Here is a 14,242-nt window from a genome sequence, read left to right on the forward strand (position 1 = left end):
ATCGATTGGCTTAGTTAGTTGAATAATCCAAACATATACTTTACGCTATTTTATTAATTATTTAATTCATATTTCACACTCGTGGATGCATTACACCGAACAGTTGGTGTGGTAAACATAGAAAGTTCAACTTTTAAAGATTTAAAGCATAATATACGAATTGATTTGAGAACTGGAACTAACTTGGTCTTGTGACATCATGAACCAATTTTATTTTGATCTTGATTACTTGAACGAATCGTCTCTTGAGCCAACAGTTTCTTGAGCGATTGTGGGGTGACGGATGTATAAAATTTGGGAGATGGTGGGGTGATGGTGTGAGAAGATGGTGTGAGACGAGTGAGGTCTCAAGGGCAGTGATGGTGTGAGATGATTGAGGTCGCAAGTTGGGCGCAAAAATCGTTGGAGATTTGGTGTGACTTTGAATTGTGTGTGTTGTGTGTGTTCGAAACTAGATTAGACTTAATTATAGCGACTAAAGGCGTAAGGTCGCAAGGTACCTTGCACCTTACGAGGGCAAATCGTCAAGTTTTATTTTTCTCGATTCCGAGTCAAAAAGTTCAACAAAATGTGGTTAAATTTGTGATATTCCCAATTTAAAATACTTGTAAACTGTAATCCATAAAAAAAGGTCGCTCTAAGAAAGCCCGATAACCTGCCTATAATGGGCTTAATCCTAAAGCCCAATTACTTCACCGATATCAGACAAAAAGAAACACACACTACACTCACACACTCTCTTTCCCTAAATCTAAATCAACGCCTGAAAAGCAACAACGATGAACGTCGACGGCGATGGAAACAACAGATTCGGCACCACAATTCACATCACAGCTCTTGACGGAATAGTCAACGTTAACTCACTGTTCACTCTAGCAGTTTTCATCGGTCTCGCCTGGCAACCAACCGACCCGACCAACAGTCTAGTCACCGATCCAAAATGTGTCGCCGGTCAAAAGATCGCTGAGGATCTCATCTGCTTCCACGTGTACTCTTTTAGCTCCTTCTTATTTTCCAGCCTTGTTGCATTAAGTCTTAAACAAGCCATTCGGATCGCTAAAACATCATGTGAGACACGCCGTCTTATGATTTTTACATTTGACATGTGTCATATTAATAAGAATGCTCTTCGGGTCGGGTACTTGATTTCCGCTGTGGGTTCGGTTTGTGGGTGTGGGTTTTTGATGATGGCTCTTGTGAATGTGGCTCAGATCAAGCTTGGGACATTGAGTTGTGGGAGTTCACATACTTATGGTGCTGTTGTTCCTTTGTTGACTTTTGTTCCTTTGGGTCTTTTGACTTATATTTTCTTTATTTTGTATGCTTTCACCCGTTAAATTAAATCAGTTAATTTTGTGTTTTAATTTTAGTCTTGCTCTGAGATCATGCTTTGTCATAATTACAACTTCTAGCATTTAGTGTTTACTTTCGGTGACAAATCATTGATGTTTATGATACTCCTATTATATATGCAAATATGCAAATTTTTATATGTAATGGGGTTGGTGAATTGAGGTGTTGTAGCTAAAGAATGCCCACTTTCTTCCTTACAGTGACACTTAGTGAAAAATATAATGATATGAACTTAACCTGTAGCCCATGTAAATTCTTCTTGTATAGATTAATTGGTTGGGTCCCACTATCAAATAACTGAGTATTATCACAAGAGATATCATGTCAAACCCCACTAACAACATATTTTGGCTCCCTTATAGGGCCAGGGAAAAGGGTCGGAAACAGTCATAACCTTGGTTAGGCGTACATTTTTATGAATATATATAACTTCCATGTTGTTTGTTGTCCTTTGTTAGTGGCTTGTTGTTTCTCGTGTGTTGACTCTTTACAAGGGTCAATTTTTATGCAACTTAAAAATTATGTAAATTGCTATTGCTATTGCTATTTGGATTGGACATGTATTGCTACTTTAAGATGTGGAATTTAGTTCTTATACCATTCTTAATGGTGCATGTGATATCATATACAATTTGTGCATCTTTGCCAAAAAGTTCAATCCCTTATAAAAAGGTACTGATTTGAAGTATATATAGTTTTTCTTCCTAAATATTTACTCCCTCCGTCCCGGATTAATTGTCCAGTATTCCTTTTTGGGACGTCCCAGATTAATTGTCCACTTCCAAATATGGAAAGTAAATTTGATAATGTTTACAATATTGTCCCTAATGAATTAATTAAATTACAAAGGTGAGAGAGATTTCTAATTAATTAGTTGAGGGTAAAACAGTAAAGTAAGAAAAAAGTACAGAAAAAGTACAGTGTGATAATGACATTTCTTAAACTGTGTGTTTTTTATCTGGGGACAGTTAATCTGGGACGGAGGGAGTAATAATTTTGTTTTAGCTTGGAAACCAGAGGTTATTTTGTACTTGAATATTATATTATTTTGTTTTAGCTTGGCTACAGAAGTAATTTTTTATCTTAATATTCTTTGAAACGTATATCATGATTACAAATTGAAGCATTCGTATCATGTTTTTCGTTATAGTATTTATTTATTTATTTTTTTGTAATGCTAATTATAGTTTTTTTGGGTAAAGGAATTGTCTCTGTTAATTTTATTTATCAAATTGAAACTTAAACAAAAAATGTAAAAGCAAATTGTATTTTTCTGATGTGTATATGAATAAAAACGATATGTAAGTTATGTTTTAATTATAAAATCAGAAATCAGAAAGAGAATTATTACAACGTGAGTTTGAATTGATAATACAAAATCAATCTTTTTAAATACGATATTCTCATCTATAACCTATAAATAAGAATAATAATGAAATTTACTTGACCCAATAATACTGTCCACCACGGAGACCGTTTATTTGACTGAAAGAAATGAAATAAATAAAATACAATTTAATAAAGAAACGCAATAATCGGGCTAGTAACATCGTGCACTCCATCGCTCCATACCAACGAACCCGAAAGCGCCTTTGACCCAATTGTCGCAGTAACTGTCACCACAAAAGATAGCTTCTCTCCAACAGTCCTAAACGCTAGACTACTTGGGTAAACCTTCACCACGAGCCCTGTTGGTGCAACCACTTTAGCCTGATATGTGCACTTGGTTGCACCCACATTTGTAACCGTCCTGTGAAATGTTCGAACCAGGCTTCCTGATTGAGGAGCTGAGAGAGCAAACGAAGGATAGTTCAGGTCCCAAACAGTTTTGTTATTGGCCCCAGAACAAGCACTATTGTCACCGGTCACCATTTTTAAATGCGTGGCGTTGTAACCTTGACCACATAAAAATGACACAAAATCTGATTCTCCAGCATCATAGACCAATCCAGGGTGCGCGGCTTTCAACGGGTTAATTTGACCCGAACCATATGCAAATTCAGCATCCGTATTTTTTTTAGGGCTCATCGGTGTAGCTGCCACAAAAAAAAACCCCTTTAACAATTAGTCACCCAAATTTAACATCTTGTAAACATTTTATGAATAATTTAAAACCCTAGTAACCTTAAAAACATACCTGTGGTCATAAGGGCCGACTTTATGGCTGCAGGGGACCAGTCGGGGTGCAATGATTTAACGTAAGCAGCAGCTCCAGTGGCATGAGGGCAAGCCATAGAAGTTCCAGACACAAAATTGTACGGAACAACACGTTTGTCTCCCTCTTGTCCGGTGACGGTTGTACCTAATGACCATGCAGCCAGAATGTCCACCCCAGGCGCAGTTATATCGGGCTAAAAAAAGAATAAATTTAACTTATTTAGCTGCATAAACACCTAAACGGCTACATTTCGTGCATTTAGCCACAAGATGATGGTTTAATTCATTGATGTTGTCGATTAGATTGATGGGCTCAGACATGGATTGAAGCATTGAGCTCATCTATGATGATGATGATGTTCACAGACTAGACACTGGCGAAAAATAGAAATTTTTTCACCCGAGGCGAATTTTTTTTAAAAACGTAGCAACTTTTTTTTGGTAAAATATGGAGATTTTTGGGCAAAATATGGAGATTTTTGAGTAAACTACGAAGATTTTTGGACAAAATAGGGAGATTTTTAGGTAAAATACGGAGGTTTTTGAGCAAAATTTGAAGGTTTTGGGACAAAATATGGAGTCGTTGGGGCAAAAAAAAATTCACTTTGGGAAAATCGAAAAACCTAAAATTTATACACTGAAAATTGCAAATCCACTGGAGGCGGGTGCCCTCTGTCTCTTACGTTTCCGCCAATGTTCATAGAGAGGTTCAAATATAGATGATGATGATGACGTCAGAAAGAAAGCGTAATTACTCATGTGAAAAAGTGTAGGTAATTTTAATTCGTTGTTGTTTTATTCAAAGGACCAGATTAGGCTTTTTTGGGTGGAGGCCCATGGGCTGTTAAATGCATGGAGTCCATTATTTCAAAGTATAAAAGTCTAAATGGGCCTTAGAAGTTATGGAAATGTACCTTTAGAACATCTAGTGTGATTCGGTTGGGGCCTCTGGCAGAAAAAGAAGCTACAGTTGGAGCTTCTTTGTCTACAAGTGCAATGCTCTTCAGAATGCTTGCAGTTGGTGTTCTATTAAATAAAATTAAACATAATAAAAAATATGTTACTCACTGTATCCAACTATGCATTTCATACTTGCACAGTACAAGTAACCAATGCGTGTGCAAAACTTACTTTGTGGAGTTGAGGTATTTTAGAACTTTCTGGCCATTTTTGCTGCTTAAATATGTTGTTGGTAGAGGCCAATTGAAAGCCAAATCTTCATAACCAAAATTACCATTGATCACCACACCACTTGCACCAGATAGTAACGCGTTATCTGTATTGAACATATTCTCGCATACAACAATTTTATTTTTGACGGCAGTTGGATCCAAGGAATCCAGATTGCATATTCTACATTCCAAATCACAAAACCTTCATGAGTTTTTGTGACAAACCTTAAAGTAATCAATTAAATGTCACATATGTATAGCGTACTAATTTAGCGACAAAATTTGTTACGTAGTACATTGTTTACCTAGATTCATCAGATGTATGTCCTTTCTTTATATTAGGCACTGATGCGCCAGAAACAATTGGATGAATCGCTGCATCGAACGTGTTTATTGTTGGTCCCTAAATAAGATTTAGTTATAGTTAGTGAGTAAACATTTATTGCAATATTCTAAAAACAAATACTCCATACTTCTAAATTAATAGTTATCTTTTGAGCTTTACTTTAAATAACTTTTTTGTATTATATAATACTTAATAAAAGGTTACTAAATGAAAGCGCATATAAAACTTAATTTATTCTTACAAATTTTATAAAGTATTGTATATCACACATTTATTATTTATTTAAAGTCAGAGTTAAGAAAGAAAGTCAAAAGAAGAACTAAAGAGTTTAATAGACTTGATCCCAATCATCACCAAAAGTTAACTCAAGGGGATGTGGTACTCAAGCTATTATAAACTAGTTAATTTTTAGTCCACTGGACGATGTGGGATAACTACCCAACACGCCCCCTCACATCGAGACGTGCAGATGGGCTCCCGACATCAATATTTGGGTCTGGCTCTGATACCATAGAGAGTTTAATAGACTTGAGCCCAATCAACCCCAAAAGTTAACTCATGGGGATGGGGTACCCAAACTATTATAAACTAGTTAATTTTTAGTCCACTGACCGATGTAGGATAACTACCCAACAAGAACTATTAATTTCTTTTATTAATGTATTACTTTACTCCTATTATTTGTTACTTACCTCAAAAATCATATTGTTACCCAACACGATTTGAGTAGTAAACTTTCTATCAATGGAGCTAGCTGCAACCGACAATGACCAAGGTGAAACATTAGTAATCGTTCCATTACTAGGACCGTAATTTCCAGCCGAATTCGATGTAAGAATTCCATTCTTCATGGAATGAAAAGCTCCAATGGCAATAGAATCTTCAAAGTAGTCCAAAGGAATATTAGAAGCCCCGCCAACCGAAAGAGATATGATATCACATCCATCAGCAATTGCATCATCAAAAGCTGCCATGACATCAACATCTGCACAACCGTCGGCAAAACAAATCTTGTACACGGCTACCACCTCTAGCTGTCCCTTTAGCTAAACCTAACAAACTTGCGTTTTTTACTGCTCGTCCAGCAACTGTTGATGCTGTGTGAGTCCCGTGTCCGTCGGTATCTCTTGCTGTTTGCTCCGGGTCTCCACTTGCCTCGGAGTTGTAGAATTGGGCTCCAATTAGTTTGCTGATAATATTATATGATCATAATAAAGTTTCTATTATGTATATAGAGATATTAAAGTAATAATACATACAATTCAACACCTTACACTTAGAATTTACATATTTAGCTATAAATATATAAGAATATATTACTCTCTCCGTCTCAATTTTATGATTTTGATAATATTATTTGATCATAATAAAGTTTCTATTATGTAAATAGAAAAGTTAAATTAGTGATACATACAATTCAACCCCTTACACAGGGCCGGCCCAATGACGGTGCAACATGAACATGTGCACAGGGCCCAAAAAATTTGGGGGCCCAATATTTTTTTACGTGAAATATACCAAGCCAGTTGATAAGACATTTTATTTTTCAGTTGATAAGAAATTCAAAAATGTCTAGGCCGAATGATAAGCCTAGTATTTCAGAAATGGAAAGACCTGCCCAAGGAAACAGGCCAATTTTTCACTTCATTCACTTTTGTTTTACATTCACAGCTTTTTAATTTATAGTATATATATTTCATTTAAATCACCGATGTGGGAGAGTAGATTAAATCCATTTTCAGCTAACATATTGTTGAGGAGTCATTTACTAAGTTTAGGTTGTCTAATATATTAAAAACAGCCATTTCGTGAAACTATATTTTTGTTCCTTTTTTTTTACACACAAAAATATACTATGTAATAAAATGTATCAATTTTAATCCAAAAGTCATGGTTAGATTCTAACCTTCAAATATTAATTTTTTTCTACATACTTTATGAAAGATTATTATTATTAATTAATTATTATTATACCGATAACAACTATTTAGAATGAAATAGATGATTAAACAATTTGCTACCAAGAATGTGAGGAGAACTTCAATAATCATTCATTAACTATTATGACATGTAATTCTAATGGTATATTCTTTATGTTTATTAATATGACGTTAATTGTCATTTTTTTAATATTTTATACTATTCGTTGGAGCTTTTTTTTTTTCACCTCGCTCAGGGCACTTAAATTCTCGGGACCGGCCTTGCCCTTACACTTACAATAACAATAGCAACAAAACTCAATCTCACATGAGAACCCCTTACACTTAGAATATACATATATTACTCTTTCATGCATATTAAGAGCATAAAGAAGTTTACAACATTTTTTTATGTATTCGTGAAAGTACACAATTAGTTTAACTAAAACGTTTCAACAAGGAATATTGAAAAATAAATTTAAGGGAGTATATATTTACTTGTTGCATGTGATATTGGCGGATTTATCACATGAACCCTTCCATTTAGGTGGTGGTGGACCGAATCCATCGTCCTTAAAGCTATCTGATTCGGGCCAAACTCCGGTGTCAAGCATAGCGACGATGACGTCGCTTTCAAGAGGTGATCTCTTAACAATTTGAGGGAAGCCCACGAAATCCCAAGACCTTGTTGTGTGAGGTTTCTTCATTTTGCTTTCGAATACAGACACTACACCCTTCATATCTACATGCAAACGTAAATAACAAACTTATAGGAGCAATTAATAATATGTTTTGATAGACTACGTTATTTTTTGCTAAACACTGTTGATAGCTTGTCTTTACTTCATTGTTTCATGTTTTGATTTGTGATTATACCATAGCTTTATCAAATCAAATAATTAAAATAGTAATAACAAACTAAAATTACGATATATTATAACTCACGAGCAATTTTGGTTTTCTCATCTTCAGTTAGCTTGGCAGCGAAGCCGTTAAAGCTCCTCTTGTAGCTCCGGAGTAAAGATGTTGATGCCCGACTGGGATAAACAAAGTGTGTATGTGTATGTGTGTGTGTTTATATATATATATATATATATATATATATCGACTATATTATAGTGTCACTATCAGTGTGGTGGAACTTGAACCCGATCTCAGATGGGGCGAAACAAGTGACAGAGGGGTAAATACTAAGGTCATGTTTGATTAGGACTTAGTGGACTTAATTGTATGAAACTTTATATGGAAAGTCATTGACAAGTGTTTTCTTTTGACTTATTAATTAAGACGCATCTTAATTATAAAAAATTCAAATAAGTGTGAATTTCCATCACATAAAACAAATAGTTACTCCCTCCGTCTCATTCCAATAGTCCACAGACAAAAAACACGCAGTTTTAGGAAATCCCACTAACTTCATTTCTCCACCAATGAAATATCTTCTCTCTCCAGATCCACCAATGAAATATCTTCTTTCCTTTCTATTTATGGAAGTGGACTATCAGAATGGGACAGCCCAAAATAGAATATTGCCCTATTGGAATGAGACGGAGGTAGTATTATTCAAACGATTATTGAACACATAAAATAAACACTTATTATTTAATGATAAAAAAATTCAAATAAGTGTGAATTTCTATCATATAAAAGACTTTTTTGCTCAGTTGGTCCCTATATTATACCTCAAATCGCTACTTTGGTCCCTCGGTTTTTAATTTGGCAATCAGCGTCCCTTAATTATTTTAATTTTGCAATCCGAGTCCCTCCGTCAACTTGCCATCCAAATCGAACGTTAAGTCCCATCATGTGAGTTGCATGTGAGGGTAAAATAGTCTTTTTCTCTGTTGTTCACTAAAAACGAAGGACCATCGGCGCAAAAAATCAAAAAATCTTATAATTTATATATATTTTTATTTATATGTTTATATGATATAATTTTGTTATTTTAAATTAGGGGTGTTCATCGGTTCGGTTTTCGGTTTGTTCGGTGTATTCGGTTTTGAAATTTTTTTAGGCAAAACCGAAAACTGAATTCAAAGTTGAAACCGAACCGAACCGAAAACCGAATTAGAATTCGGATTCGGTTCGGTTTTCGGTTAAAACCAAATATTATGAAAATTTTGAGAACGATGGTAGTTTAATTTTGGCATGACTAATGTCTTAGTTATTTACAACCTAAAACAATGACATAATATTAAATTATCAAGAATTCGATGATTTATTAATATTTACAGTTTAATTATGACATTTATTGCTTCTATTATTAAGAAGAAGAACATAATAATTTGAGTAACATAATTCTAATATGAGCTACCAAATCATCATATTGGTGAGAAACTATTTTATTGATTGGATCATAAATTATAATGACATTAAAACATAAATATACAAATTAAATATATAAAAATTTTGAATTCGGTTTTGAATTCGGTTTTCGGTTAAACCGAATTCAGAATTTTCAAAACCGAACACCGAACCGAAAACCGAATTCAAATTCGGTTTCGGTTTTGACTCGATCCGAAAACCGTTTTTCAAATTCGGTTTGGTTTTTTCCGGTTTGGTGTTCGGGTTAAACGGTTTCAAATCAAATACTGACCACCCCTATTTTAAATATCAAATATATGAATCATCTTCATCCTTCCCCACCTGCTTTCCCTTCCAATCCATCCCACCCACTTCACACCTCCAGCTTCACCATCACTCCGGCGACACCACCACCTAAGTGTCACCACAACCTCCGGCGGCACCACCACCTCCGGCGACACCATCATCTCCGGCGTGCTAATCAATCCACAGATCTGTTATGTGATAGAAATCAAGCAAGCCTAAGCTCATTAAACCCATCGATCAAAGAGTTAATTCATAGCAAAGTCAATACTCTTTTGCTGATGAAGCCCATCAATCAAAATTTATAGCAATTACAAAATAGAAATCAAATACTATATATAACTGTGGATGCCAATTTTTACTTATATGCAATAACAATATCCACAACTTGTGCTGCCTATTTACTTCTAATTCATTTTTGTTACTTGAAAATTACAACTCGGTCACGAATGCGATATCAATTCATCTTATTTACTGAATTTGAGAAACATGGGATTATGTTGACGGTGTAATTTTATCTGAGAAAAATTAAGGGTTTTTGGAATTGGAATATAAAAGAAAAAAAGAATTGGGGTTTTGTATTCGATTGTTTTGTTTCCGTTGTGATATATGTTTGATTGTTGGTTTTCAATATGTTAAAGAATTAACACTGCAATTTAATGTACAGAGTATAAATTTACCGACATATCATTTTGTTAAACTTTGATGATATAAGGAGTTATATCAACCCATTGATGAATCGATCGATCGTATTATTGAATCATTGACGAAAAATCTTGTTTGTCATTCAAAAATACACACTATGTAATCACGAAATATAATTGATTTCATAACACGAACGTGATTCTTTTTAAAAACTTTTCTTATTACGTTTGATTTTACAGTTAGATAATAAAATAAAAAAACTAAAATTATAATAATTAGGATGAAGATGATTCATATATTTGGTATTTAAAATAACAAAATTATATCATATAAAGATATAAATAAAAAATATATAAATTATAAGATTTTTTGATTTTTTGCGCCGGTAGTCCTTCGTTTTTAGTGAACAACAGAGTAAAAAGACTATTTTACCCTCACATGCAACTCACATGATGGGACTTAACGTTCGATTTGGATGGCAAGTTGACAGAGGGACTCGGATTGCAAAATTAAAATAATTAAGGGACGATGATTGCCAAATTAAAAACCGAGGGACCAAAGTAGCAATTTGGGATATAATATAGGGACCAACTGATCAAAAAAGTCCATATAAAACAAACATGGTTAATTTGATAAATTTAGTTATTCAGTTATTCAACTTATTATTTATTCCTCACTAATTGCTCACACACATCTTATTTTAATTCAGACAGGAAACTTAATAAGAAAAAAAAAATAAACATAGTCTAAAAAACGTTACTGTAGTAAAACAACTTAGTTTAATTTTTTATTTTTTTTTTACAAATTTAGATGGGTCGGTCACTCCTCCCCGGCATGTCTATCTTCCACTCCTGGTCGACACTAAAACTAAGAAGAAGAAGAAGAAGAAGAAGAAGAAGAAGAAGAAGAAGAATAACCTGCCAATAACTTCTTGTAACATGTTGGTGTGAATTGATGAAGGAGAGAGAATACCGCTCTTTGGAACATCACCCATATACACAATGTATGTCTGTACATAAACATATTTTAACCACAATAAAAATAACATTAGTCTGGATTGTTTTTATATAAATTTTATACAGAAGGTGCTGAAGATAAAAAAAAAAAAAAAAAAAAAATGAAAATAATGAATGCCTTGAGATTATTGGAGTCATCTGCCAGTGTGTGGGTAAAGATAAGAGCATATGTGATAGTCACTAAAAAGAGTAGCCATAATGTAGATGCCATTAGTATTAGAATTTGAATTAATTTCGATTTAAAGGATATAGATGAGATTATTAGTTTATATATATAGCAAACTAAAACCTCAGCTCAATGGTTTTCTCAAATATATATTGTTGATATAGTCCAAGGACGTACGAATGCCGTCTTTAAGGCAAGTTTGACAATGTTTAAATGTTAATTTTAATATTCACACGTTATCATATCATTTGTTTGCTGGATTTGTTAGTTTCGCTTATAATTTTTAGTTTAGGGATTACTACTGTAGTGTAGGGGTTAGTTTAAATTAAGCGTTGGTGCTTGCGGGATTATTATCGTTATACAAAATTATACGCTTTCTGTTAAAATATTAATTTACTAGATGTTTAAAAAACAAAAATGATAATTACATTTAAACCTACAAAAATCGCATAATTTAATTTTCTGTAATTCAGATTTCAGCCAATTAAACTTACATTATTTTTTCTTTGGAAAATAGTATGCAATAATAGATTTTAGTATAATATTAAAAACATTAATTTTAATAGTTTACAATACAATATGCATATCGATATGTGTTTTCCATTAGGCTATTTTAATAATAATGAACCTAATCAAATTAAAAACAATCTGATTACACTGTTAGTATAGATATAAATTAATATATATTACATGAAAAATAATAAGATTAAAAAGTACTTTAATCGTATTTTTTTGTGATTTTCAAATTAACTGTCATAAATAGTTAGCACACAACTCGTAATTAAAAATGCTAGTTAAGAAAATATTTAGTAACCAAATTTTCAAATATATAAAATAAAAAGAAAAGTTAGAAACAAGAAAGAAGCACCTCACTTCACACTTTTTTTTATAAAGAATATTACTAAAGGGCCATTGTGTTAAACCGACATCCAATATCGTTTAACACTTACAAACGACAATTTAGCGGAATTCTTTTAGTATAATAGAATGAATGTTTTATTCGATCTTTGTTGCTTTGTTGCCTAGTTTAGCACGGTTTTTTTCTTGCTTAGTTTGTTGCTTTGGTTTGCTTAATGTGTGTGTTGTCTTGGTTGTTTTCCTATTATGTGGGTGGCTCGATTCGCTTCTAGATAATTTGTTAGGGTAGCTCGACTCAGGTAGTGTTATTTATGTTATTTTTTTAGTTGCGAGGTTTGCCAGAGTTCTATGATTCTCTGTTTTTTTATGTGCTTTTTAATTTTTTTATTATCAAACTTCCAAGTTTCCTTGGTTATAAGTTCATCGTCTGATTGGTCCATTTAAATGTATAATTAGTGCCATATTTTTTTTCAAGTTCATGTCCACATCAGCATGATATCATGTTAGTTTTTATACGTAAACATGAGTTATATTTCTTTTACCTCTATAGAGGTCAGCATGATGTCATGCTGTGTTGTTTTAATACGACTTTTTATTTAAAATTATTGATTATTTTTTTATTTTATTATTATTAAATGGGTTAATCATTGGGAAATTTTTATAGTTACACCAATATATGTATTTAATTATAAACAATTAAAATAATATTTATTGAATATAACGAATCTATTGTTGCAAAGGATTCCATTATATTCTATTCTGTATATAATATTAATAGAATCCTAGTTTAAAGTTGTAATTTATGACCTCATATATTTCAGAGAAAGTAAATTGTTTATAATTTCGTGATATCATCGTCATTTAATTATAGGTAACATCATTTACCCAATATGGAGTAATGTTTATATATACGGAGTAGTTTCTGAAGTTTCATTTACGAGAGTTCAGAAAAAGCGAACTAAATGGAAATTAAATATTGATAGTACTGTAAGTTTCATATATAGAATGTTTTATATGACAACAATATTAATCTTTTCTCAAACAATCTTTTAAGAAATAGAATATAGCTTTTCTCAAACATGATGATGAGGATTGGGTACGGGTCGAAATGGAGAGATGGGATAAAAATGTGCTTATATTTAGCAAGATCTTTGGTCATTATTAACGGTAGTTCGACGAACGAGTTTTAATTTTTTTTTTTTTAAAGCCAAACTTTTATTAATAATAATAAAAGGAGAGAAAATATACAATGGACCCGAAAAAAGTAAGCTAACAAGGAACCCGAACATTACTAGCTAGCTATGGACACAATACATTTACATTGACACAAACCATTTACTTGAGTATAATTGATATGGCCGAAACAGACGGTATTATTCGTACGGTGTCGTTAGGCCGCAGGACGTCTAATTCGGTTGATCAAGGTAGCACGCAGTGGTTTTGCTTATTTATATTTTGCGGGGCCTAAATTTACTTTTACTTTCTAAGGTGTAGAAGGTGTAAGTTAACCTAGTGTCGTATTTTTTTGCTGATTAACGAATTAAAGATCAAGTGGATAATTGTCTTTTAGTTAAATTACCTGGATAAAAGATAGTAGTTGATTTTAGCTAAGGGACCTAAATGCATAAAAGTAAATAAAGTGGAAGGATATCCGGAGTATGCAGATCAAAAAAATGTTGACCAAGATATCAGTATTGGGTTAGGGAAAGGTAATTATGTTTATGTTAAAACTATGCTTGGAATGATGTAGATCTGGTTGGATGAGCCAATTACACAGACCTACTTGTCTCTGAACTCTCGGAGTTCTCTTTGAGCAGTGAGAAGTATGTCACTTGGTCGTATAATTGAAAGGTAACAATACCTCGGAGGTTATCCTTAGTAAAGCACTAGGTTTGTTAGTGAGTTAAGCTCTAATCCTAACCCTCGTTATCAGTTTAGGTAACTGAATAACAACGTGCCATGTTGATTGAACACTGATCACAAACGGAAGGAATCCGTCGGTT

The 14,242-nt window shown here is 33.1% G+C and overlaps 1 protein-coding gene and 1 pseudogene across 1 annotated transcript; one reads left to right on the forward strand and one right to left on the reverse strand.

Moving 5' to 3' along the window:
* The first annotated feature begins 715 nt into the window (after positions 1-715).
* LOC139862920 (uncharacterized) lies at positions 716-1,758 on the forward strand. The gene has a single exon (XM_071851546.1). It carries the CDS (start codon positions 780-782, stop codon positions 1,335-1,337), a length of 558 nt encoding a protein of 185 aa, XP_071707647.1. The 5' UTR covers positions 716-779; the 3' UTR covers positions 1,338-1,758.
* A 1,110-nt stretch (positions 1,759-2,868) lies between these two features.
* On the reverse strand, positions 2,869-11,208 carry LOC139863276 (cucumisin-like; annotated as a pseudogene).
* Positions 11,209-14,242: the final 3,034 nt, after the last annotated feature.

Source organism: Rutidosis leptorrhynchoides, chromosome 8 (assembly GCF_046630445.1).
Source record: "Rutidosis leptorrhynchoides isolate AG116_Rl617_1_P2 chromosome 8, CSIRO_AGI_Rlap_v1, whole genome shotgun sequence".
In the NCBI taxonomy this organism is placed as follows: Eukaryota; Viridiplantae; Streptophyta; class Magnoliopsida; order Asterales; family Asteraceae; genus Rutidosis; species Rutidosis leptorrhynchoides.